The sequence below is a fragment of the Harpia harpyja genome, chromosome 16 (genome assembly GCF_026419915.1).
Source record: "Harpia harpyja isolate bHarHar1 chromosome 16, bHarHar1 primary haplotype, whole genome shotgun sequence".
NCBI classification, from domain to species: domain Eukaryota; kingdom Metazoa; phylum Chordata; class Aves; order Accipitriformes; family Accipitridae; genus Harpia; species Harpia harpyja.
Genome location: NC_068955.1, coordinates 5660294 through 5685943, shown reverse-complemented (window position 1 = coordinate 5685943; position 25650 = coordinate 5660294). Strand labels below are relative to the sequence as shown.

Sequence of the window (25650 nt, the reverse complement as noted above, 5' to 3'; positions counted from 1 at the left end):
GAGACAAAAGACTGAAAAACATGGGGGAGAGGGACAGTGGAACAAAGCTCCAGAGCCCTGAGGGCAAAGGGATGTCCCCAGGACTTTGCTCCTTGGTCCCCAGTGCCTCCTGACATGCCTGGTGTCACAGAACAAGGAGGGCACTGTGCCCGGTGGGATGCATAAGCACATGGTGGCACAGCCTGAGGGAGGGTTTGGAGTCTGCCCAGCACTATCGCCACCAGTAACTCCCAGTTAGTGCTGGGGTGGTAAAGAAGGGCTGAGCTGGGAGGAGGGGATGGATGGAGGCACCAGCCGCGACACCGGGTCTCCTTACCCTTTCCGAATGACGATGATGATGGCTCCCAGGAGGATAATCAGAACAATGAGCCCTCCAGCACAGATCCCCAGGATCAGGCCCATCTCCTCCGAGTGCTGCGACACCTCGAGGGGACGCTTGCTCTCTTTGCAGGCAGCTGCCAGGGGACAAGGACAGGCAGGAGGGGTCAAGGCTCAGCTCCAGAGGGGTTGGCAACATCAGACAGGAGAACGCTGGGATTTGTCCCATGGGATGCACATTGCTCCTTGAACACATTTTATTCCACCGAGACATTACGGGGCTCTGCAGTGCCACACTATGACCGTGGGCGAGTCCCTCTCTCGGTTCCCGTGGGGTGAGACGGTCCCTTTGTGCCACCTTTCGTCATGCCCAACGTAAGCTTGTCCATCCCTGGATTCAGCATCCAGCACCAGCAATTCCAGCCTCCCACCGCCACCACGATACCAGCATTAAGAGGAAAAACTCAACCAAGGGAAAAACCCAGGCACCAACAAAAAGTGGGCAACAAGAGCGCGGGATGGGGCTGTAATAAACCATCGCGCGCACCCCGACCGCCGCCAGCGCTGGTAACGACACCCACCGGCACGGCCCCGACCGCCGGAGCAGCCGCAGGTTCGGGTCCGCAGCCTCGGCGGGATCACGCCGGCTGGGAAAGGGAGGGCTCACCTTTGCGAGCGATCCGGACACAGTTCAGCCGGGTTTCCTAAGGAGGAAAAAAAGGGGGGTCAGTCTCGGATGAGCATCCCGGCGGCTCCGCTCCCCGCTCCCACTCTGAGCGAGGCTGGGAGGACGCAAGGCTGGTCCCCGTTGGTGCTTTGACCCGCAAATCGAGGGAGTTTGCAGGTGATTTGTGCTGCAGCACCTGCTGCTGAGCCAAAGGAGCTCCTGGGGACACACACACCAAGAGCTGCTGCTGAATGATCTGTCCCCAGCATCCCCTAAACCAGCATCCCCAAGTTTAGCCGAGGCCATCGCTCCTGGCACAGAGGCAACAGCAAAGCTCAGGATCATCGAAAGAGGGACCCAGCAGACCCAGCCGAGCTGCAGATCACCAGCACATCACCAGCAACAGCTAAAACACTCCTGGGTCATCACTCAGAGCTTCATGGGTTTTTTTTCATCAAAGAAAGTTTTCAGGCCCCAGCCCCGGTGCTCTGCACGTGCTCCCAAGGTTGCCATGAGGGCTTCCAGCTCAGGTCTCCAACAGTTTTAGCATTCGCATCTTTAGGGATGGGTTCAGCTAAAATATTCCATCTTTCCATGCATCCAATTTCTGTTGCAAAAGAAAAAGCACCATTTTGGCAGGATTGCCTTCTTCCCCAAGCATCCTCCAGCCCCTCAGGACACCAGTGCTGGCAACGTTGCTCCATCCGCCCTTGGACCGACACCTGCCCACGCAGCGTGCCCAGGGCAGGGCCGGCTCCGGCACCGCTCTCCCCGAGGCCACCAGCTCTTGTTTCTCCTGCTTCTTGCTCCATCTGGCACAAAAACCACAAAAAACCAAGCTGGGATCCAGCTTTTTCGTGATGTCTGACGGCAGCCAGGACAAATCCATTGCCTCCCAGCAGGAAGGCTATAAAACAGCGTCAGCTACCAGTTATTATCCAGCAGTGCCCAAGCAAGCCAGAGCTGAGATCCTCCCTGTCCGTCTCAGCTCTAATTACAACCCAGTGAGGTGTGAACGATCCAGGAGAGAAAGGAAGGATTCAAAAACCAGCACCTTTCCAGCAAGATGGAGCGGTGCAGGATGAGGATGCTGCCGCAGTCCTTCTGCTTCGCTTTCACAGCTCATCCTCTCCTGGGTTGGATGGGAGTTGTTGGAGGAGGTGAAGCCAAGAAGCAGCCCCAGGGGGTCCCGGTGGTCCCACTGGTGACTTGAAGGAAATCAGCCCGAGGGGATGCAAGGGTTGCTGCCAGAGTGGGACTGTTAAGGCTTCGCCGAGAGAACAGGCAGCAGCAGGCAGGGAGAGGGCAGCCCGGGAACTCGGCAGCTTCCCAGGAGCTCTCTACAGCAACCGCTGTGTCGGCAGTGGGTCCCAGTAACATGCACACAGCTCTTGCTGCCCAAATGGTCCTTTTCCACCCCAGGATTAGCCCCGGGAAGGTGGTCTCCCCTGCACCGGTGCTGGTTGGGGTCCTGGCCAGTACTGCAGTGGGTGGCGGAGGTTGGGCTCCTCCACCCCTGGCATCGGCACCCGGAGGGGGACAAGCACAGCCCAGGGGTGCTGGGAAGAAGGAGGACACCCATCCGTGATCCCGATGTGCTGTAAGGGTGGCCCGGAGCACCAGCTCCCCGCGGGAAGGACACTGGGGGTGAGCCCAGAGCCGGGGCCCAAGGGAGGGGGATCTAAAACAAGTCCCATTTTTTCTGACCCCCACCTAGACCCCAGCTGGGCTCCTGCATGGTCCAACCAGGACCCCAGACACCCCACCAGTTGGAGCGGGGTCCCACACCTACTCACCCCTTTGAGGTTGCTCATGGCTTGGAAGTAGATGAGATAAGCCTTCTTGGGCTCCAGCGGTGGGTTCCAGTAGCCACTGTAGGTCTGGTTGTCCCCCACAGTGAAGGGTTTGGCTTCAGTGAGGCTGCTGGCAGGCAGCTCGGCCCCGAAGTAGTGTACAGAACCACGGGACACGGCATCATCGAAGGTGAGTGGCACCGGGAAGCACTCCTGCCCACCCAGCTCCCGCTTGAGCTTCTTGGGCCGGTCTTCTTCTACGATGACCTGGTAGGTGCTGGTGAGGGCAAGGCATAGGTTAGCTTTGTAAAAAGGATGGTCCTGCCCTTCCTTTGGTGCTTGTCCCCACCATCCATGCCGTGTCACCCCCTTTGTGGGGGTCTGGCCCTCACGCAGCCCCAACCTACCTGATGGGGGCCCCTCTGCCCTGCGCCGGCCGCAGCAGCACCGTGATGGTGCTCTCCGACTCGCTCAGCGGCGATGGCATGTCCCCGTAGTCGAAGGTAGGAGCTGCAAAGGGAGCAGGAGAGAGCGGGCAGGGGTGAGTCCTGGTCCCCAGGGATGCACCGGGGCTGCCCCCTGCTCAGGGGGGGAAACTGAGGCAAGTGCAGCCTTGCCCATGGCAAGGCGTCGCTGAATGGTGTAATGTGAATTATTCCAAATAAAGAAAACCCCTCAAAGTCTTGAAGAAGCATTATAGCTGGGAGAGGACCCGTGGGTGTGCGCCGAGGGGGGGTTATCAACGCCGGTTTGGCAGAGGGGAGGAGATGGGAGCAGGATCCAACCTCGGCAGGACCCAAACACTCCAGCCTCCAGATGCACCTGGGGGACAGCACTGCTCTGAACTGCCGGCACAGCGTGAGCATCCCAGCCAGGCAGCATGCCCAAGCCAGCCCAGCAGCACCCCCAGACAAAGGTGGGGGATCCCCACCGTTCCCAGAACATCCCTGTGGTCCCAAAGCCATCACTAGCAGCCACTGGGGTCCAGCTCGCGCTGCTTTGCAGTTTCGGTGCCCCCATTAGGGCTCATCTCAGCCCATTTGCTGCAGTTAATAGTGATGCCACGGACACAAGCAAACAGCCCCAAGTACCGCAAGGCTTATTAACGAAGCCCAGTTAAACCCTCGCTTGTACACTGATAGCTTAGACAGCACCGGTGTGCCGGGCTGGCTGGACTCCCCAGCCAGAGACCCACACTCAGCCCAGCTGATGGGTTTGGGGGGCTCACAGCACGGCTGCCACCACGAACTGCATCCTTCGATAGCAGCATCCAGTCACCAAAATCCACAGGAGCGCACCAGAGACTCCGGCATCGCCATCGTATACCTGTGCAGAGGAGAAGCCTCAGCACCAGGCGTGGAGCCCAAGGGAACCTACCGGAGATGTTGGTGGTGATCTCAGTGAGTGCCGTCTGGCCAAAACCCTTGCCGGTGCGGGCCCGGACCGAGAAGAGGTAGGTGGTGCCGGGGTGGAGGTTGGAGAAGACGTGGTAGGTCTCGTTGCGTAGTTTGGAGACGGTGCGCCGCGGGCCCGGCACATTGACCGCTGGGTCAGAGGACTCGATGCTCTGGTAGCTGATCTGCAGGGAGAGGGCAGAGCATCACCAGCAGCCACGGGAGAGGGGAGAGACCCCGGATCCAGGCAGCGAAGGGTTTAAAGGGATGAATTCAGAGGAGCGGATGGTCATGGGGGCAGTCTGGAAGGCAGATGCTTTTTGGGGTAAATCAAAAGCAGAGGTTTATCAGAAAAGCTGTTGCTGAGTAATACCGGTGACCCCAAAAGCAGGACTCCCCAGCAGGGACAGACCCTGCTAGCAGGAGGATGAACGCAGGCTGGATCTGTGCTCCAAACGAAGGGCTCGGGGGCAGAAGTAACGCTGCAGCCGCCCTTAATCCCCACAACCGAAAGCAGCAGTTGCCCCAGATGCCCCCCACTGCACCCCCCCCACGACAGGACCCTCCTGTGTCCCTGTGGGTGCTCTGCGGGTGCCGCAGCCGGCCAGGACCTACCTCGTACTGCGTGATGAGGCCGTTGGGCTCCACCGGTTCCTCCCACTTCAGAAATATCATGTCCTCCAGTGGGGTGAAGGTGAGGGACTCCGAGGCGATGCCACCGGGCACTGGGGAAGGAAAGGGGACGTGCTCGGATGAGGCAAGAAACGCAGCTGGAAGGAGAAATCCTCCGGGAAACCCCTCCAGATGGCTGCAGCAGCTCCCCCCATAACCAAGCCACTGCGTCCCCTCTGCCATGTCACCCAGCTCCAGCACGTGCCACCAGATGAGGCTGGTGGCTCCCCAGGGAGATGCTCCCCAAGGCAACAATGCTCCCACCGCGCTCCCGGGCCCACTGGTGACACTTTGCCATGGGGCAGGGGGGTCCCCATGCCATGGCACAAACCCCACAGGTACTGTTTCTGGCATTGCACCCAGTTTCTGACAGCACAGCAGCAAGCCCCCGTGCACTGTTACCGGCAGAGCTCGCCTGAGTTCACCGGTGCGAGGAAAGAAAAAAAAAAAAAATTCCCTTTTCCCATAGAACCCAAATCCCCACCCCAGAGCCACCAGCATCCTCGGGAGACACTGCCGGCGCTCCCCCCGGCGAGCTTCCCTCATCTGCAGGCAAGCTTGACATGCCCCAGCCTTCCCCTCTAATTAACACCAACAAAAATAATAACCGCAAACAATAACAGCGATCGACAGCACTGGGATCAATATTCGCTTCTTTACCATGGATTTCTTGACCCAAGGGGGTCAGCGAGGACGACAGGAGAGGCGATGGCTCAGCAAAGACCACGACTCACCAGCAGCATCCTCCGCTGCAGGCTTGAGCACCCAAAACACGCACCCTCTCGTTGCGAGGGACATCAGCTCTTCCCCTCTATTTTTCTTTTTTGCAGCTTTTGTTCTGATCTAATTATGGGGCCGAGAGAGAGGGATTGCCTTCTGCACGCTTCCCACCATGCAAATACACAATTTCCACTTGATTTACAAGTTAATTTAATCAGAGACACCGTGTCCTACATGTGTACACAAGGCACTTATTAAATTCACAGGAATTATGGAAACCTTTAGGGCAAGAATGTGTGTATCTCTATAGATATTTTTATATATATAGCCTATATGTTTTTATATATATAGGTATGGGCACCACGTGCTTGTGTGCACCAGGTTGAGACCGGCAGAAGCACACAATGGCTCCCAGGTGTGCGTATACCCTTCTGCCATCCACAGACATCATATATATTTGTTTATGCATTTATATATATTTATTCTGGCTGGCACTGCATGCACCCTGGCTCCCCGCACACACCTCCCTGCAGCACCAACACGCTGCAATGATATTTCCACAGGCACCTGGGATCGAGTCTCATCATTTCGTGCAGACACAGACCAAAATCTCCAGCCGTGGGTCACCACCACCTTCCTGACCTCCTCTGATCTATATGGGGCACTTAAACACCAACTGGGCAACCTATAGATCCAGCACCCTCTTCTCTCTGTGTCCTGCCCACGCACCCAGGAGCCAGCAAGACTTCGCCCAGGGTCCAAGAGGGATGCTGTGAGCAACACCCTTGGTTTGGCCCAGTTAGTAATGCCCCAGAAAAGGGTTTTCCAGCCCAAAACCAGCATTTACCACTTGGGATGGGGGGGGGTGCAGCTTTGCAGCCCACACCACGGCTCCCCACCAGACAAGGCCCAGCGCCACACCAGTGGATGCTGCAACCAAAGCTGGCCTCCTGCCAAAATAAAGCACAATCAAGGGTCCTATTATTAACGAGCCTTCGCCACCTTGGCTCAACTGCACAGGCAGGTGCTCGTCACCCACTTTTAGAAGCTCAAATCACCATTACCTCCCAAGCAAGCAGGGAGATCCTGGGCCAAGCCTGTGTGTAATATCTGCAATATATCCATAGGTGGATATCCATCAATCGATCCCACCCGAGACCGAACGTATACGCTGCCCCAAGTTCAATCCAAGAGGGAAGCTGCAAGCCCCCGTTAATCAAGCCATAGGGGAAAGCAGCTGGAGTGATTACAGTATAGCAAAAAGACATCTGGAGCTCCTGTATTAATATTCAATAAGAAAACAGCTGGAGCAGTCACAGCACAGTGAGAACAGCTGAAGCAATTATAGCTGGAAAATAAACCATCAGGAGCATGAAGCTGGGTGCCCCCGGTCAGGCAGGCTCAGGGTTGGGGATACTGAAAGTGCTGATGTGCAGAGAAAGTTGCCAAATTTATGCTTTAGAGATGAAAATAGGACCCAGAAACCCTCCCGGCTCTGCTCCAGCTCTGCAGGTTTTGCTTTCCAGCCTGGGAAATGGGAGCAACACACACACAAAAGCCACACATTTTGGTGGGTCCCAAATCAAGGTGAGTCCCATGCAGGAGGGTTTCACAGCAGGCTTCTAATCGGGGGTCATCCAGGGGGTCTGGAGCTGGCCAGATCCTTTACAATTATCAATTCTTCCACCGTAACTGCTGATTCTTGATGCTAAAAAGTGCTTTGGAGATTAATTACGTTCTTGCTTAACAGTGCCGGTGACTCTGCGAGAGCTAAGGATGCTCTGGCCACACTCAGCACCCACCCCAGGGCACAGCGGCTCCTTGCACCCCACACAAGCCCCCACCGCTGCTGTCCTCCGCGGACTAGGATGAGACCCCCTCACCCCACTGGCCGCAGGACCAGCCATCAGAGCGGCAGCTTTTGGGGGCTGCCCAGTGGTCCTCGAAGGCAGCCGAGTTGTCACAGCATGCTGAGGAGATGCTGATGGGGCAGCGAAGAGGATGGGATGAGCAGAGGGAGTCGTTAGCGGGCACTGCCAGCCCTGGATGTGGCCCATCACTGATGGGTGGCACTGGAGACACGGAGCCGGCTCTGCCCTGTACCTCCTGCCATCTTCACTGGGTCTCCAGAGCCCAAAATGACCCAAGCACTCTGCTGACAGAGCGCTGCAGCCAGGGACCACGGTGCAGGGTAAGGCCAGACCTGGGAGACCTCTCTGGTGGCTGCAGCTCCAGGACATCCTCAGGGAAGGGCTGGGCAGGAGCAAGAGATGCCAAACCCAGGAGTCCTGGAGCAACACTGGAGCCTCCAGCGAGGATGTCAGCCCCGCTTGGGTGCCAGTGGCAGGGACCCAACCCTGGGGCACAGCCAGGACAGGGAGAAGAGAAACAGCTCAGCTGCTCAGGAGCAATGTTGCTGGCAAATAACCAGGGCCAGACACCCCTTGTCAACACACACTCATCCACAGAGCTCGTTTGCACAACCCGAACCCACCTAAGAGCAAACTTCATCAGGGAAGAGCATTGGGGAAGCCGAGCAAAGCTGCACCAGGCTCTGGTTAACAGCACTCTCCCAGAAATGTAGCAATGCCAAATTAATCAGTGACCGAGCAGATAAAAGATGTTACCTAAGTATAAAGCGTTAACTGCTTTAATCGTTATTATTATCGCTGCTAGGCTTTGGTTCCACACTAAGGGATGAGCGAGGACAACTCGTGCTGGGATGAGCCAGGCATCAGCCAACTCTTGCACCCTCCGCCAGACCGGGCATGGCTAAAACGCTTCACTCAAAGGACAAGGGCAGCGTTTCTGCAGTGACATCCCCATCCAGCCCTCTCCACCCCCCAAGCCGCTCCCAGCATTTCCCTTCCCCAGCCACCACCACCGCCCTTTTCTCTCACCTCCCCTTCTACAGCCCTGGGGCTACAACAGCCTTTTCACCTCCCTGTTAGCACGATGGCCACAGGAGATATTCCCATCATACCCCTGGCCAAGAGCCACGGATGTGCACCGTGCCACGGGAACACCCCGGCAGCTCACCAGCCACAGAGTCCTATTTCTGGGGACAATGCACCTCCCCGAGAGGACTCACCATCCTCATCCGTCTGGAATATCACCTCCTTGCCTTCCTTGCGACCCTCGGGGTTGGAGAGGATGAGCTTGACATGGATGTTCTTGTAGGGCAGCAGGTTTTTGATGGTGTAGCGGTTGGTGTTACGCTCCATCTTCACGCACTCCCGGAAGGTTTGGTTGTGGCCAGTGCCCACAAAATAGCGGTAGCAGAGTGAGACGGTGTAGGTGTGACAGCGAGTCAGGTTATAACCCAGCGGCTCCCACTGCAATGTCAGCTGTCTGGACTGGATTTCAGAGAAAGCCAGGCCTTTGGGGGCCCGCATGGGCTCTGTGGGGGAAGAGAGATGGGGACAGTGAGTGATGAAGCAAAACATCTCGTGGGTTTATGTGTATTATCAGGGAAAGCCCTTTTACAGCACAGGAACATGACAGGAGAGTGCAGAGGGCAACCCTGACCCCAAAACTGGGACCAGCGCAGGATGCTGCTGCCCTGCAGACGGGGCTGGGGACGCCACTGGGTCTCAAAGCCACCAACGCTGCAGGGACAGCAGCCCCCGTTGGTTCATCTGCCCCTGCGGGGGTGAAGCCGGGTACCAACCCCACTGCCTCGGCCGGCGCAGAGCCACAGTGGGCACCAGCAGCATCCACGCCAGGAGCAGCCCCGACCAACCAGATAAATATGCCTGTGCAATGGGGAGCCCTCGCACTTTCATGGAGCCCGTGTCAGGCTCTTGAAAGGACAAAGACCAAGTGCCATCACCTGGAAAGAGTTTAATTAGCTCTAATTGGCCTGAACAGGAAAAGTCAGATTTAACTGAGCCGAGCTCCTTTGCAGACAGCACATGCACACAGGTGGTTTGGCTTAATGGCCATAAATTCCTTTCCATACTTAAGGGTGGTGGGAAGGAGGGTCTTTGCCCATCCTGTCCCAGAGCTGAGCCCCCAGGTGATTCCCCTGGGATTTGCACGGCAGAGGAGTTGGAGCAGCTCGGGGTTGCAAGAGGCTTTTGCAACCTCAGCAGATGCTCCTGCAGGTCCCCATGCCCTTGCAGGACCCTGGCAAAACCCCAGCTGGTTTTGGAGGGGTTAAGCATGGCCACAGGCACATAGCCCCATGCTGCAGGGACCCCAGCTTTAACCTGCTGCCGCATCCAGCTCTGCCAAAACTCACCCAACCTCAGCCCCGATGCCCACTGCCATCGCTCCCACTGGGTGGCCAAGGGCACAGGGACCTCTCCTCACTCCTTCCCCCAGGGCCTCCAAGAGCCCCCCACACCTCCCCAAGCAGCACTGCGTGGTGCCAGGCTTCAACCTCCCCCTCTTCTTTTTATTCCAGTGTATTTAAATGCTCCGAAGGGGTTTCCAGGATCCCCTCCCAGGTCAGATCCTACAAAGTGTGGGAGACACGGCGCTGGGCAGACAGGCTGGCGAGGTTCTGAGGATGCAACTGCAGCCGCCTTTTGGGTGGAGGAAGGGCAGCTGTGTCACCACCTGTAAACCCACCGTGACCCAGGGGAAGTCAGGGAGAAAAATACATCGTTATGACACATGGGAAGAGCTTGGGGAGCCTGAACCCGATACAAATAGGAAGTTAAATACAGGGCACTGAGAGCATGAAACAGCACCCATCATCGGCTTTAAGGAAACATGGAAACCTGGGCTTTCTTGCAGCACCTCTGAAAATTAATCTGGGATGCAAAGCCGCTGCCAGCACCTCACTGTGAGACCTGGGTCGGGGTTTGCATCTCCCCCTCCACCCCTGCGCTGGCACTGGCTGCTCCCCACGCACACCAGAGTGCACCCATCTCCAAGGCCGACCCCGCTTGTGGGGCTCTCCGCAGCCACGGCCAAGGCCACCGGGGATGCCCCACAGCCCTGGGGCTGCGGCCGTGTCCTGCTCCGCTCCTGCCACGTGTAAGGAGGATGCACCCACTGGTCCCTGTATGTGGGACGATGCTCCCGGCTCGCTCCCAGCTCAGCAGCACAGACCTCCGCTTTTGTTGGGTTGGGGTTTTTCTTGTGCAGAGTCCGAGCCCAGCATCACAGCGGTGCCGGTTCTCGGGGTGAACACAGCGTGACAATCCTGTGCCTCCATCACGCCGCCTCACTGCCTTCGACTTTGCTCAATTACCAGCAGTTAAATGCCGGCATCAGGAAGGCGGTTGCCATGGAGCGTCTGAAACGCCGCCGCCAGCCCCCGGTCCCAGTCCCGACACAGCTGGGGACATCCCCCAACCCGGGTCACCCCCCGTAGGGATGTGGGGTCAGACTCCCCCGAGGGAAACAGGCTCTCCTGCAGCCCCACGGCACCGGAGAAGTCTTCCCCCATGATCCCCCCGACCGGCAGCACGGTTGTACCGTGGGCAGTTTGGCAAAGAGAAACCCCAGCTCCCCCCTTCCCTGGGGACACCCCAAGGGGGCTTCGGCAGGGATGGGGTTGCCCTGAATTATCCCCAGGTCATCGCCATGCATGGGAAGGCAGCCGACCCCCCCAGCCAAAGCCATCACCCCTCCAGTGTGACAGAGGATTAATGCAGTTTTAGACGAGATATTTTTAGAGGCACTGACTGCTCAAAACCATGCACTGGAGAATAATCTACAGCTCCCTCCGAGGAAGGAACGAGATGGGAATCTTGCTAGGGACAGCCAAGGGGCTCATCCCCAGGGACAGTGGTCCTGAGATTTGGGGATGCCCTGAGCTGGATGCGGCCCCAAGCCTGCAGCCGCGGCGGAGGAGGAGCAGCCGTCTCCTGCCGGCGTCTGCCTGGCTCCAGGGACAGAAACCAGCCGTGCGGCAGCTGCTAACTCTGTGCATCCCATTGCTGTGCCTTCCTGCACCGAGGTCGCGCCTGGCTGCTCCTGACTGATCAGCAAAAACCCACCGTCCGTCAGGGCATTTTCAGGCTGGATGGACATTGCTGGATCGACAGGCTGATTATGTTGGCTCAGGATCCAGCCTCGCCCATGCACCCTGCTACCCTGTGGCTATGATCACAACATTGAATTTAATTAGCGGTCCCTCCCAAGGTGCTGCATAAAACCACTAAAAAGTCAATTAAAGGCAGATCTGTTGGAAGACCAACGCTTCAAGCTCCTGGACCGCACCAGCAAATGCCCTCAGCACCCATCCAGCCCCAGCCGTGCTCCCTGCCCAGGGCTCGTGGTGGCAGGGGACCTTGCCCACGGCCAGCTGGGATGGCTGGGATGCACTGCGGGACCCACCTGCGCACTTGGTGCGGCTGATGAGGGGCGGCCCTGGTTTGCCGGTGCCCCCCTCACCGGGCCGGGTGAGCAGGACGCTGATCTCGTACTCCGTGTCCGGATCCAAGTGCCAGAGCTTGTAGGTCTGCATGTTGACGGCGTGGACCTCCGACCAGGGCCCCGAGGTCATGCGGTACTCGATCTCCTTGCGCACGATGGGGCCGTCGCCGATGATGGAGTTGGTGTTGAGCTGGATGATGAGGTAGGTGGAACCGGCCCGGAGCAGCTGGGGGGGTGCGATGGGTGTGGGGGGCTCTGGAAAAGAGCAGAGGAGGGGCAGGTGGAACATCCCCCTCCAGAAGCAGCTCCACAGCATCCCCAGCCCTGGAGCAAGTCCAACATTGGCACAACCAAAGGTACCACAATTTTATTTTTTACTAGCTACAGTCGAGACACTCACAACATCTCTTCCCAAACAAACCCACCACCTTCGCGCTGCAGGGCACAGGACAAACTTGGATCCCCTACCCAGAGGATGTAGGGACCGACACCGAAGTATGGGAGGGCACCATCCAGTCTTTAAACTTCGGCCCGTGCATATGCCCTCCATTGCTTTTAGCAAGGCTTTAACCACTGCAACAGGGTTTCATCTGATCAAACCTTAATTATCTTTATAAGATACACTGCCCAGCGTGGTGCTGCACAGTTTCACACTAATTAATTAATTCCCACCTACTGCAATCAAAACCAAATGATCTAAGGCCACCGAGAAAGGTAGTTTCCTGGTTTTGTGCTGAACCATCTGCACGTAGCAACTCATTCGCAGCAAGAAACTGCGATCCCACCGCACCGAGCATCCCACCTTCCTCTTCCTCTGCAAACAACGGAGTAGAAATAGCCCATCCGTGACCCAGAAACCTGGCGGGTAAGAGCAAGTCACCCACCTTTCACGATGAGCTCGGCGAAGTTGGAGACGCCCGAGCCGCGGCTGGACTGGGTGATGCAGCGGTAGAGGTCCTGCTCCTCCTTGGACACCTCGTCCAGCTGGAAGGTGGCCAGGAAGCGCCGGTGGCTGATGTGCTTCACAGAGGCGGCGGGGACCACCTCGCCGCTCTGCCTCTGCCCCACGGGGAGAGACAAGACGTCACCAGGAGGCTTGGCGTGACATCCAGAGCCACCAAACACATCCCCAGATGATGTTTGCTTAAAAGGAGGGGGGATTGCCCTTCTCCCCCCTGCCCAGAGGGGTTTTCTCCTAACGGGGAGGCATGGAGGTGTTGCAGAAGCGATGCACAGGGTTGACGGTGGAGATGCTGGTTTCACCACCGCCGTTGCTCACCTGCATGAGGAACCGCTCAGCCTCGGCGGCCTTGCCGGCGGCCACACACTGGAAGGTGGCATTCTGTCCCGCGTTGACCTCCACATCGCCCAGGCGGGAAAAATGAGGTGCTTTTGCTGCCAAGGGACACAAGCATCAGTATTGCTGCAAAAATTCTGCCGCAGCCCAAAAACCCACCTGGGATGCTGGGGCTAGAGCCAAGCTCAGGATGGGCTCGGTCCCCATCCTCACAGCTTAGTCAGGATCCCTCCCCAGCAAGCCCACAGCAGAATCCCAAGCCTGGAGTCAGGGACTTGTCCCTGTATAACAAGCCAGTGTCCCAGGGAGGGATGCAGCCTTCCCCTCCAGCATCCCACAAGTACTGGTGTCGGATACAGGCTCTGGGGTTGATAGAGGAGGACAGATCTCCTACCCCAGCCTGGAAGAAATAGGGGGTGAACCCCAACAGCCAACGTGTTGGGACAGTCTGGGATTTCAGGTCTCCACCAGCACAGGTGGCCCCTCTTGATGGGGACGCTCAGGCCACATGTTCAGTCTGCGCTTCTGCAAGGTTTTATAAAAACTAAAGCAAGGTTGGAGCTGGTGGTGACGGAGATGGAAAAAGGAGCCCCAGAGGTACCCAGGAGATGGAGCTCCACCAGCCTAGGTGACAACAGGACACCCAGATGCCACCAGACTGCACCCTGGCATTAGTCCGTCAGCTCTCCCCAGGACCATCCCAATGGGCACCAGCTCCGTACCCCGCTGCCCAACCCAGCTCAGGAGCACCCACCCACCCACCACCACCCCCCACCCTCGTGTCCCATCCCCTGACACTCACAGCATGGATAATTCAAGAGCAAAATGTCATCCAAGCCAAGATAACCCCTGCGCTCGCTGGAGACCACCGCCTCGAAGAGGACCTGCGGCACCAAATGAAGGGGTCATCCATTGCTGGGGGGTCCGGGTCATGCAAGGGGGGGGTCTGCTGGGGCTCACCTGGTACTCGCTGGGCCAGAACAAGCTGACGGCCAACTCTGCCTGGTGCCACTGGCGGCCGTGGGAGCCAGAGGCGTTCCAGACAGCGCTGCCCACCGGGCCCCCCGTCACCCGGACGTAGGCGCTGAGGGTGCCAGGGCTGTGGCCGTCCCGGCTGTACATGAAGTAGCTGAACTGGAGGCAGTGGGTGTCATTCTCGCTCAGCGCCTGGAAAAGCAGGTGAGCTTTCTGGCCTGGGGCGTGCTGCGAGGAGTTCACCATCAGGTAGGAGCCTGCGGCAGGAGGGAGAAGTGGGGGAAAGCGTGGAGTAATCCCCCTGCTCCGTATCTCCTGAGCTTTGCTGGCAGGAATGGAGAAGGTGGAGGATGCGGGACTGCAAAGATGAGCACGACCCAGCAACGATGCTCAGGTCCAGCTGGGTACCTGTCCATGCCGGACCATGGGGACATGCAGGACAGGAGCAAGGGACCCAGGATGGAATCAGTGTCAGATGCCTATTTGACCAGCAGCAGGGCACCGAAATGGGACCTGGCCACTGGACGAGCAGGGATGGATCAGGCCCATTCACTGCCTCCAGGATAAGCTGGCCCCCAGGACACTGGGGTCGGTAATAGCTTCGATACCACCAGAGACCCTCTGCCTGCTTTCCTTTAATGCTCACAGCTTTGGCTGCATCAATACTCCCCTCCCCAACTGGGCCCCAGCCATTTAATTTCCATTCCCATCGCCTCGTATCATTTACCACGCAGTTGTCACCGAGTTTAAACTGTGCTCAGCAGGCGCTCGCAGGGGGGGAAAAAAGCACTCGCTGGCTTAATGAGCAGCAGCACCACAGCTCTCTGGGATGCTGGCACAGTGGCTTTCCAAGATACTGGCCCCAGACCCGGGTCCCCACCTGCCCCACCACCAGCAGCCACTCGTACCCCACCTCCCATCACCCAAAATCACCAGCAACAAAACCAGGAGTCCCAGCGCTTGCCCCAGTGCAACCCTGAAGCCGTATTATGGGGCAGGCAGGATGAAAATCTCAAAGGGGATCCCAAAGGCAGCATCCTTCCCTGCCCTGCATGCTCCATCCCAGGCAGTCTAGAGGCAGGAGGGGGTTGCAGAAGTCCCAGCTCTTCATGGCAGCTCCCGGAGCCATCCAACACGGCCGTGGGGCCGGGACACAGGGCGGATTAGAAGCTGCCCTACCAAACCCTCCCCATCACCAATGGCGAGGCGATTATTAATATCCCTTCCATTTTAATAACGGCAGAAGCTGTAAGTAACAAAGCTGGGCCATTTATTCAAGTCTACCATTGTTTTCCTGACAGTAGGCACTTAATTATTAATAGCTTTCACCGCCGGTTAATTTAAACGAATTCACGCACTTTCCTCCCATCAGCCCCCAGCGAGCAGCACCAAGAAAAGTCTAATGAAGGTGGTGGGGGATTGCAGGGGGCACCCATCCATCTCCCCAGCATTTGGGAGCTGTGCCTGGGGTGACCCCAAAATGCATAGGGGGACCCCAAAACACCCAGGGGGTCACAGCATCAGCTGGGGAGACACATTGCCAGGTACCACACTGCATCCTCCAGTGCATCCTTCAGGGATGGGAGCCGGGGTGGGGAAAGAAATCACCAAAAAGCAAAATTTTCACCGTGTCGCTGATCCGCATGGCTGCCCGGCACTCCCAGCCCCTCCAGGCAGATATTCAGGGTGAAATAAAACGATAACAATTTCTTTTCTCGGAGTCAAGCACAGCCGTGTTTCACCGACAGGGGGAAGGCACTATGTCTATATTCATTCTCTTTTTTTTTTTCCCCTCATTTCCCCCGGCAAAATTATTTCTGCACTAACAAGATCAGCTCCATTTGGTCCAGGCAACAGCAGCATTGAGAGAGAACACCGACCTGCCCCATGCCAGGGGACATCTCCCAAAAGCCACCTCCGCCCGCTCAATCTGCCAGGCTCTAGTTAATGAACACAGACCCTTCTTCCTTCTCTCTCTTTAAAAATAAAAAGCCAGAGGACCAAAATAAAGAGACCAAGACTAAAATTAGACCACTGACAAGTTATTTTAAAAGACAGAGAATGTCCATTAAGGTCATCTGGGACCACGGACACAAACAGGTGGCAATCCACCAGTACATCGCTCATCTGGCAGGGCTTCCCCCATGCACTATTTTCCCCCCTTAATTTTCTTCCCGGCGTTGCTGTATCAGAAAAAGCAGACTCCCACCGCTCACTTTTGTGCTAATTATATCCTCCTCCGCTGCAAATAGTCATTTGTCCCAGCTTCAGCTTCAAGTCCAGTGTACAGGTTGGGTTTTGTTTTTTTTTTTTTTAATGCAGAAGAACCAGAGGTACCTGTCCCCGTGTTGGGGTGCTGCATCCTGCACCGGAGCATCCCCTGGCACAGACAGGGTGGCAACTTCTCACACAGAGGTGGCTGGGGGTTACAAACTCCCTTGGCAGCCCCTGGGTTTGTTTGGTTTTGGTTTTTTTGCAGGGGATGTTTTTGCTTTTCAGTAAGGTTTTTTGGTTGCTGGGGTTTTTTAATGCACCCCAATGAAATGGCAGCACAGCCCTGCCTGGGTGCTCCCACCAGCAGCACTGGCACACAGGGAGCTCAAGGAGGCAGCAGGATAGCCAGCTGGTGACAAAAGGGTGACAAGGAGGTGACAACCTGCACACACACCGTCACCACCCACCCCACGGGACACCAACCTGCTCCTCCCTGGTCTCTCCATCGTTTCAGGATGTTCCCGGGCACCCAGGGAGCAAGGGGGGGCTGCATAGCCCCTCCCAGGGAGATGCAGCAAGGACTTGGGGTTCCCCCAGGCCCCTTCCATTTGTTCCTTGTTAATCCATCACTGCTGCCAGGGTCCCCCCCTGCACCCCCAATCCCTGGGTGCTCAGCTTCCACCAGGATCCAGCAACTTTCCCAGCCAGGGCAAGAGCAGAGCTGCAGCAAGAGCTACACAAAGTGCCAAATTCCAGTTTTTAAAGCTTAGCTTAATTCCTGCCAGCAAAGCTGGAGATGGGGATGGAGGGGGCATCCCAGCCCTGCTGCATCCCAGAGCCAACTGGGGACAGGCAGGACCACTCCCAGCAGCCAGAGGCTTGATGCAATATCACAGCTCATCAGCACAGCTGGGCTTATTTTAAAGCCCTGTCCATATTGTTGGCATTACACAGCAAAAATCTGCTCCAAAACTCGTGATGGGGAAAAATCATTTCCAAACCTCCCACGAAATGGGAGCTGCAGAAAGAGCCCCGGGGCATCCCCCAGTTGAGAATTCAAACCAAAGGATGGGATTCAGGCACACATCAATACCATGCTTCGCTTGGTAAGTCCTTCTTCTGATCCTCAATTTAAGGTTAGTTTGAATCGAGATGCTGCTCCAGGTGAGCTGTCACCCCCCTTTGCCACCATGAATAACAAGTCAGCCCCTCTGTGTGCCCCCCTCCCAGCTCAGCTGTAGCAATATAATTTTAGTTTTCAGGTGGGCTTTTAGAGAAGAGCCCCAGTGCTCTGTGGAAAAAAAGAAAAAGACTCAAAAAGCGCTAAATAATATTTCAATCAAAGAAATGAAAAGAGAAACAAGTTTCCAGCGATGTTCCCTAAGGAAAAACCATCAATTTGCTACGTAAAAGTCAACAGTGAGGGTTGAGCTGCAAAATCAGCCCGGAGGGGCTTTGCACAGAAAGCCTTGTACCCCTCCCAGCAAGTCCTCATGCAGGGTCTCCAGCTGAATCTTCCCACTTGTGGGATCAACAGCTCTTCCTTGGGATTCAGGTCAGCTCTTCGAGGATAACTTGGCACCTCCGATAACCCTGGCCACGAATCCAAAAGCAATGAGCTCCCAAGGATTTTCTCCCCAGCTTCGGACTGAAGCCCAGCTCGCCCACAGGGATGGAGCAGCTCTCCCCATCGCACTGCCCTTCCCAAGGATCCTGCCTGTAGCTGCCTGCATCCCTCTGGGAAAAAAAAACAAAACAGCCCAGCAAGGAGAAGAACCCGCTCCCCCCACCCACCACCACTTCCCCATCTTGCCGAGTTTTTCCTCCTACAAAACCACCGAGAGATAAAAATAAAATAAAATTTAAACGCATTCCACCCCCCCCCAAAAAAAAACAAACAAACAAACAAAAAACCACACCAAACAGCTATTAGAAGGCAGCAAAAGGCAGGCAGGATGACAGGCAGAGGGCAGCACTGCCAGCCAGGAGGTGCCAGGGGACCAGATCTGAGCTCTGCAGCATCTGCCTCCAGGAAATCGCTTTGAAAGATGAAGCCCGACGGTGCCTCCTCCTGCGTTGGATCTTCTTCTCAACCCATCAGAGCCAGCACAGGAATCGGGTACCCTATCCCCACTTCTGCGCCGAGCCCCAGGACGAGCATCTCCCGGGGGAGCCCCATCACCAATGGCTGATCTGCCACCACCACAGGGTCCTTGGACAGACCAGTGTAATTCCCCCAGGAGCCAAAAATCAGGCTTAATTTTTCAAGGTTTTTATGGATATGCAGCAGAAGCTGGTTGGGAAGCGGTGCCAGAGCTATCAGCTGAAGGAGAGGCTCCTCAGAGGGGATGGAAGGACATCGGAGCTCATCAGGGTGGGGACAACGGCTCGGTCACCTCCCAACACAGCCGTGCCAGGGCATCGTGATGCAGCTGCGTGGGGAGCGTGACGGCAGCTCCGTGCATGGAGAGAGGGAAGAGCCAAGCAGGGAACAGAAACTCCGACTCACGGAGGATTTTCTAGTGTCACTGAGTTCAGAAGGAAAACCTAGGAAAAAAAGCCATTAAAGAGAAAACGCACCCCCAAATACAATGTTTCAGTATTTTTGAGTACAGCTGTGCAGAGTGGGGAGCCTGGGTGCTCCAGTCCCCGAGATGGGGCTGCAGAGGGGCAGGAGGTCACACAGCCTCCATGGGGAGTTTTTGCCACAGTTTCTCCCAACCCAACTCGCCTCCTTTGAATTTCCACACGCGAATTCAACCAGCAACAAAAGAAGGTGCCTGCACCTCTCCCAGGGAGACCCTGGAGCTCCACAGAGCATCTTTGTCCTCTAAGGGACACCCTGCATCTCTGCAGGGGTGAGGACAGGGACCCAACCTCAGCTCTGCCCTGTGCTCCATCCTGGACCTGCCCCATCCAAATTCATACAGGGCTTAACCTAAACACTCTTGTTTATTTTGATGTTAAGTTACCACAACTCATGTTTCAACCCAGGAGCTCAAAAAAAAAAAAAAAAAAGTCTGATTTCACACCCCTGCCCCATCCTTGCCTACTGGCCCACCCCACCACCTGGTCCTCTGCTCCTCAAAGGGCTTTGGGATCTGGCCACATCCTGCAAGCCCTGCGGGTGCTCAGCAATGCCAAGTGCTGCAGAACAAGGCACACGCTGTCCCTCCTCTCCCCAGCTTCAAACAGCAGGACTTCTACGAGACTAGATGTTGCAGAGCCCCACATCAGCCTGAAGGCAGGTACGGACCAGCCTGGCACACAGAGGCAATGCTTGGGGGAGAGGAGGAGGAAAGTGCACCCAAAGCATCTAGGGAGAGTTATTTTGCTGCAGACACAGTGATGGTGCAGCCTCATGCCTGCCCTACCTGGCTCCCTGCAACTGCTCCTTTAAAAAACAACAATAAACAGCTGAAAAAAAAAAAAATCACAATTGCAACATGGGAGACACCCATCCGTCGTCTTTAGGTGAAAGAGAGACAAGTCAAGAAGGGAAGGGGGGGGGACCAAACCAAACAAGAAAGCAAAAAGAAAGAGGGATGGAAAGGTAGAGGCGGGTGGCCAGCAGCCAGCATCCGCTCCAATAAATCCTACGCTCCTTGAAACTGGCTGATCTCCAATAAAAACTCATTTTAATCTAAGACCACGAGACTCCTTTGGAAAGTGCTCCCTGGAGAGGCCCCTGTGCTGTGAAATACTCTTCATCCACCAAGCTGCTCGGGGGGGAACAAGAGGGGTGATAAGGCTGCAGGAGCCTCATGTACAGCTCCCCACACGTACCAGGGTAAGACCTACACAAAAATGTGGTCCCTGCACCCGCTGGGTGCCCCAAGACCACAAGCAAACAGCATCTACCTGGCATTAGGGGAGCCCTCAGCTATGGGGACGAGCATCCCTTTTTGGGTGTCATCATCGATCAGCATCGGGGACAGGCGTTCTGTCCAGGGGCCGGACCCTGCGATGCTCCATGCTCACAGCGTCCCACCCGGGATGGTTACATCCACTTCCCCATCAGCTCCGGAGTTTATTTCTTAAACTCTTTGCATTCATTTAAGCCCCCATCACTTGCTAACCCACAGTTATTTCCTCCAGCAGAGAGAGCAGCCCCGTTCCACCTGACCCCTTCAGCACCCTGCAAGCCCCCAAGCTTTAAACTCAGACAATTTGCTGCAGATTTTAATTAATTGCCATTATGAAATATATAAACAAATAATTTTAAACTAAACACCACCTAATTACAGGTCTAAGACACTCCATCATGAGCCACCTCAATCCCCAGCTCTGCTTCCCTCCTCGCTGCCCTGGGAAACTCCCCCCCAGGACACACACAAATTGGGATAGTTCAGTTTAAAGCAATTACTTGGAAAATCATCAAGGGAGGAGCGGGGATCTGTCAGCAGTCCTACAGGCAGACTAAGGGTTGTTCTGCCCTTGCCCATTGCCCAGGACATGCCAGCGGGGACAGGAAAGGAAGGAAAAGGCAATGGGAAGAGAAGGTAAAGGAAGAAGAGAGTTAGTGGAGGGGAAAAGCCAAATTAAGCCTTGGCACGAACAAGGCACAAGATAAACAGCTGGAGGCAGATTGACGGAGCAGTAAAGAGTTTTTACAAAGCAGTTAATGTTTTAGTCAAAAAAAAAAAAAGTCATTTTTCCTCTCGAGCTCTAAACCAGCTCTCCTCTCTTTCTGCCCATCTTCAGCATGGGACCTGACCTCCAGGCTGGGCAGGAGGAGCCGGAGCACCGGGACCTGAGCCAGGAGCCAGCGGTCCCAAAACCAAGGAGCATCTTGAGCCCCGTGCAGCTCGCAGAGGAAATGGGTACAGGGGGAACTCAAGGGGGTCAGTGGGACACGGTTCAGAGCTGGAAGCAACCCAGGCATGGTGCCCACATCATCCTCGTGGAAGAGGGGAAGCTCCCCGTGGCTGCCTGGCTGTCTCTGCTCCCCCAGCCTGGCTATTAGAGAGGAATTGGACCCAGAAAATAACAAAAACCAGTTTAAAAGCAATGAGATTTGAAAAAAAAAAAAAAAAGATAAGTCCATTTGCATTTTCTTCTTTACAGTTCCCAAGACTTCAGAGATGCCTCCAACCCACAGCCACGAGCCCTTCCCCACACATACAAGAGCCAGAAACACTTTTTTTCCCCCCCTTTTCCACAACTCCCAGAGATGGGAATTTCTCATGAGCCTGCAAAAGCAGCACGAGCCGACACACCAGCAAGGAAAGAGCAGGCAGCGGCTGCAGATCCCGGGCAGGGAGAGCGGCTCCGAAGGTGCCCCTCTACGACAGGATCTGGGTGCATCCTGGCTGGCGGCAGCCGCAGATGCCGCGCTCGACGCCAGATGGGGAATTTGGCATCGTCGGAGATGCTGCCGAGACCCGCGGGAAGCGTGGAAAGCTGCCCAAGCTGTTGCCACCCTGCTGCTGCAGGCAGGGAGATGCCATGGTGGGGGGGACATCCCCCACGCAGCCCCCAGCCAGCCCAGGGACCAAGGGCTGGGGGTGTCTGGGCTGTGGGCAGCAAACGCCAGCCATGGTAGAGGTCACGTGCAGAGGGACCAAAGCTGGAAATCTTGGCTTTCCACTCCAAAAAATACATACCTGGGCCATTTTCAGGCTCCCCCAGCCCCCTGCCCCAGGGTGGACTGGGGGTGGCATGGGGTTACACCCCACCAAGGCAGTGACATGGGGCTCAGAGGTACCCAGAGCCATTCGATGTCCTTGTCCCTGCTGTGCTGTTAAAAACTCTCCTCACCCCAGGCAGCAGCAGGGTCCCACATCTCCGAGCAACACCCTCCCCATGGCCACGCGGCATCGGGCCTCACCACGTTGAGGACTGACACAGCTCATCACACCTCGCCAGCAGGCACAGCAACACCCTGCCCACACAACCGAGGACAAGTCAAGCCTAAAACACCGCAGGAGTTAAACCAGGAGAAGCCACATGGTCCGGCTCTGGGGTACAGGACCACGAGGTGGGTTGGGGGCAGGGGTCCCCGGGGACATGAGCGTGGCCCCACTGGGGACCGGGACTCACCGTGAGGCAGGTCAGCCGTCAGATGCGGCATCATATAGCTGCGGACAAGCTCCCACCCGAAGTCATCATCCTCACCCTGGCTGTACTCGCACTGGTTTGGGTCGCCGTCCTCCTCGAAGGTGCAGCCGGCTGTGGAGAGAGAGACCTGTCAGCCCCCACCGAGACCCCACAGAGCAGCTGGTCCCACCCCAAAAACCCTGCCAGGATGGTGTACTACCCCCCCAAAAACACAGGGGGACCCCAGGCATCCCCCCATGTGCACCTGTGAGCAAGGGTATGGTCCTGTCCGCTGCTAATCCCCCATCTCTCCCATTCAGTTCCCCCACCAGTGAAACGAGCTGGCAGGTCTCAGTTCCCAGGGAGGTCTCAGCCACAGGAGCAGGATGCAGCTCCCAGCTTTGCTTCCCAGGGGCCAGTCACCAAACGAGGGGTTTCTCCCAAGAAACAAGCACTCGAATGCGGTGGTCGCACGAGGATTTTCAAGACCCCAGGGGCTCCTGCAAAAATCCTGCTTTGACCTCAGCCCTCCGCCTTTGACCTTGAGCTCTTGGGGGTCTGTCCATTGCCTGACACGACAGCAGCAGGTCTCAGCCAGGACCTCCAACAACCCACAGCAATCACACCCCTACAAATGCATCACTTAAGCAACTCCCCCCCCAGCCGTGGGCTGGCACTTCTGAGCCCTTTGATTTATCTGTTGGGGATTTGGGGTTGTTTTTTATCTTTTGCAAAGAGCAAAGGCAAAAGCCACGCACCACCTCCCCGGTCTGCAAGGTGCTCGGCTGAGCACAGAGAATCGGAATAAATGCCCAGAGGCCACTTGTCCCCACACATACTGAGGTGACACAGACACCAGCCAGCCCCCCCATCCTGCATCCAGCCACCCATCCCACATCCAGCCCCCCCACATCCCGCATCCAGCCAAACCCTGGAGCTCTGGGGCTGGCTTTGCCCATGGGGCTGTTCCAGACTGGTTCTTTAACACTGACCTATTGTTCCGTTAAACCCACAGATTACACGAGGACCAGGGCACCAGCGCTAATTAATACGAGCCCCTGGGCTGACGAGGGCAGGCACGTTAAGAAAGCCCTGAGCAAGCAGAACGAACAAAGGCAAATATGCCCTAATGGGCCAGCATGAAAGCAGAGCTGGGCCAGGGGATTATTTCTTCTGGTTTTTTTCCTATTTTATCCCCAAATTACATCAGTAATTCCCCCCGCCACCCGGGGATTTGCCAGTTAATGGCCTCACTGCTGCCGGCATGGGTTGTGCTTCCCCATGCCGGAGGATGCTCAGATGCATCGCTTGTGCAAACACGAGTCCAAACACTGGAAAAAAGCCCATAAAATGCCCAGAAAATTATGATTCCCAATTCTTCCACGTGGAAGAACATATCTGGGGCTTTTACCCCCTCTTTACACTCAGTTTTTAAAGCACAAGGGCACACTCCAGCTCCATCACCAAGTTTTGGGTTTTTTTCCTCTCAGAACCACAAAAAATTTCTTTTTAAAAAAACCCTAAAAGCGAATTCTCTCCTATTCATATGCCTGGAGGCACCAGGACCTCACAGTTTTCTTAAATCCTTCCTGAAATGGAGCGTCTGCCCAGCCTACGTGCGGATGCACCCCCGCACCACAGACCCCGGTCCTCGGCTCCTTCAGCTCCCGCCATGAGCCGCGCCGGATTTTAAATAGTCTGAAACTTGGCTGTGCTTTCTAATGGGAGAAAAAGCACAAATCTGTCAAAATTTTCCAGGAAGAAAAAAAATTCAAAATAAAACAGTGTCAGAAACTAAAAAAAAAGAAAAAGCCCAAGTGTTTCTTTCCAAGATCTACGGAAATGGGATATTCTGGGAGGGAGAAATTTGTTCTTAGTGTTGGGGTTTTTTTTGGTCTGAGAAGCCAGAGGGGAGACAAACAGTGTTTCAGGCTGGCAGAGCCCCATTTCCCAGGGAAAAGTGATTCCTTCACCCCCAATAAACTATTCCCAGCCACTAATGACATCGAGGGAGACATAACCTGCTCCTCCTGGGCTGCATCTCCACCACCCCCATCCCGCTGCCATCCCCAGTGCAACCACTGGCACCAACTGGCCTCGTGCCTCAGTTTCCCCACTGCTCCCTCACCCCAAGGCCAGATCCTCAGCCACCTGCGAGACAATGCCCAAGCTCCAGAAGCTTAAAATGCAATTACATGGAGTAGATATTTTGCTGGCGGAGGCACAGCTGGCCAAACCGATCCGTCTCCCTCCTCGGACAGGTTTATTGTTATGACTTTTCCCTGCAGAAGCCTTCCCTCCCCTCCGCTCCCCCCATCCACAGCGCAAAACGAAGGTGGCTTGACCAGCCGCTCCATCTCGCCAACAAATTTGTCTATGATTTGTATACACAGGGAAAAAATAAAAAAGGTTTTGCAGAGCCTTGGTTTCCATGAGCTATGGGATGATTATGGCACCATCTCTCCCCATCCAAGGGTAGGGCTGGGGAGAAGCTCGACCTCCAGCCCCTTCTCCCTCCCCATCACAAGATTAATAGGGTCATAAAAATTAACACCTGAGCAATTAAATGCCAACATCCCAGTTCCAGAGGGGGTGGCTGTGGGTGCCCCAGCAGCTGTGGAAAGTCAGAGGGGGTAAACTCAGAGTGGCTTCCGAAAAACTAAGGTTTCATCAACATGTTTGCAAGGAGGGCAGGGAGACTGCAACCTGAAATACCCACCTGCAGCACGGGGATGGTTATACCCACCCTAAGGGCTAACGGCAGTGGGACGGGGTCTGTGGGAGCCAGCTGGGACCGCTCCGGGTCCGGATGCACCCTAAAAAAAAAATCACCAGGCGGAAACAAGGAGCCCCCAGTTCCCAGCCCCTGTGCTGGCTCAAGGCCAGGGTAACAGCAGCTCCAGGCGGTGAGATGAAAGCAGCGAGCGCAGGAGGTGCGATTCAAACGCAAGAGTGGCTAAAAATACTGCCGGGGGCGTGATGGTCTGCTCCCGGGGGTGCGAGGCATCCGAGACGATATCTGAACACCCCAAAGTCACGTAAGCCCCCCCAAACGCAGAGCCTGCTCCAACACAACAGGCACCCCGTGCCAAGGACAAGACGTATCCCCGAAACACCCCACGTGAAATCCCTGTGGCACTGTGGTGTGCCCGGGCAGAGGGGAGGAGGGATGAGTGCTAACGTGGGGGTTAAACACCAGATGGACCAAAATTTTAAAAAAGGAAAGAA

The 25650-nt window shown here is 56.0% G+C and overlaps 1 protein-coding gene across 4 annotated transcripts in view; it reads right to left on the bottom strand.

Annotated features, from left to right (window-relative positions):
• PTPRU (protein tyrosine phosphatase receptor type U) overlaps nt 1-25650 on the bottom strand; it is a 77741-nt gene that overhangs the window by 37464 nt on the left and 14627 nt on the right. For all 4 annotated transcript variants that reach the window (XM_052811171.1, XM_052811172.1, XM_052811173.1 and 1 more), the window contains exons 2-14: nt 22426-22554; nt 14155-14426; nt 13997-14078; nt 13177-13292; nt 12782-12956; nt 11859-12152; nt 8656-8964; nt 4788-4897; nt 4156-4357; nt 3186-3288; nt 2782-3055; nt 986-1022; nt 317-455 (exon numbers count right to left, since the gene is read on the bottom strand). In XM_052811171.1, coding sequence (XP_052667131.1) covers nt 317-455; nt 986-1022; nt 2782-3055; nt 3186-3288; nt 4156-4357; nt 4788-4897; nt 8656-8964; nt 11859-12152; nt 12782-12956; nt 13177-13292; nt 13997-14078; nt 14155-14426; nt 22426-22554 — 2242 coding nt within the window. The remainder of the gene's footprint in view (nt 1-316; nt 456-985; nt 1023-2781; nt 3056-3185; nt 3289-4155; nt 4358-4787; nt 4898-8655; nt 8965-11858; nt 12153-12781; nt 12957-13176; nt 13293-13996; nt 14079-14154; nt 14427-22425; nt 22555-25650) is intronic.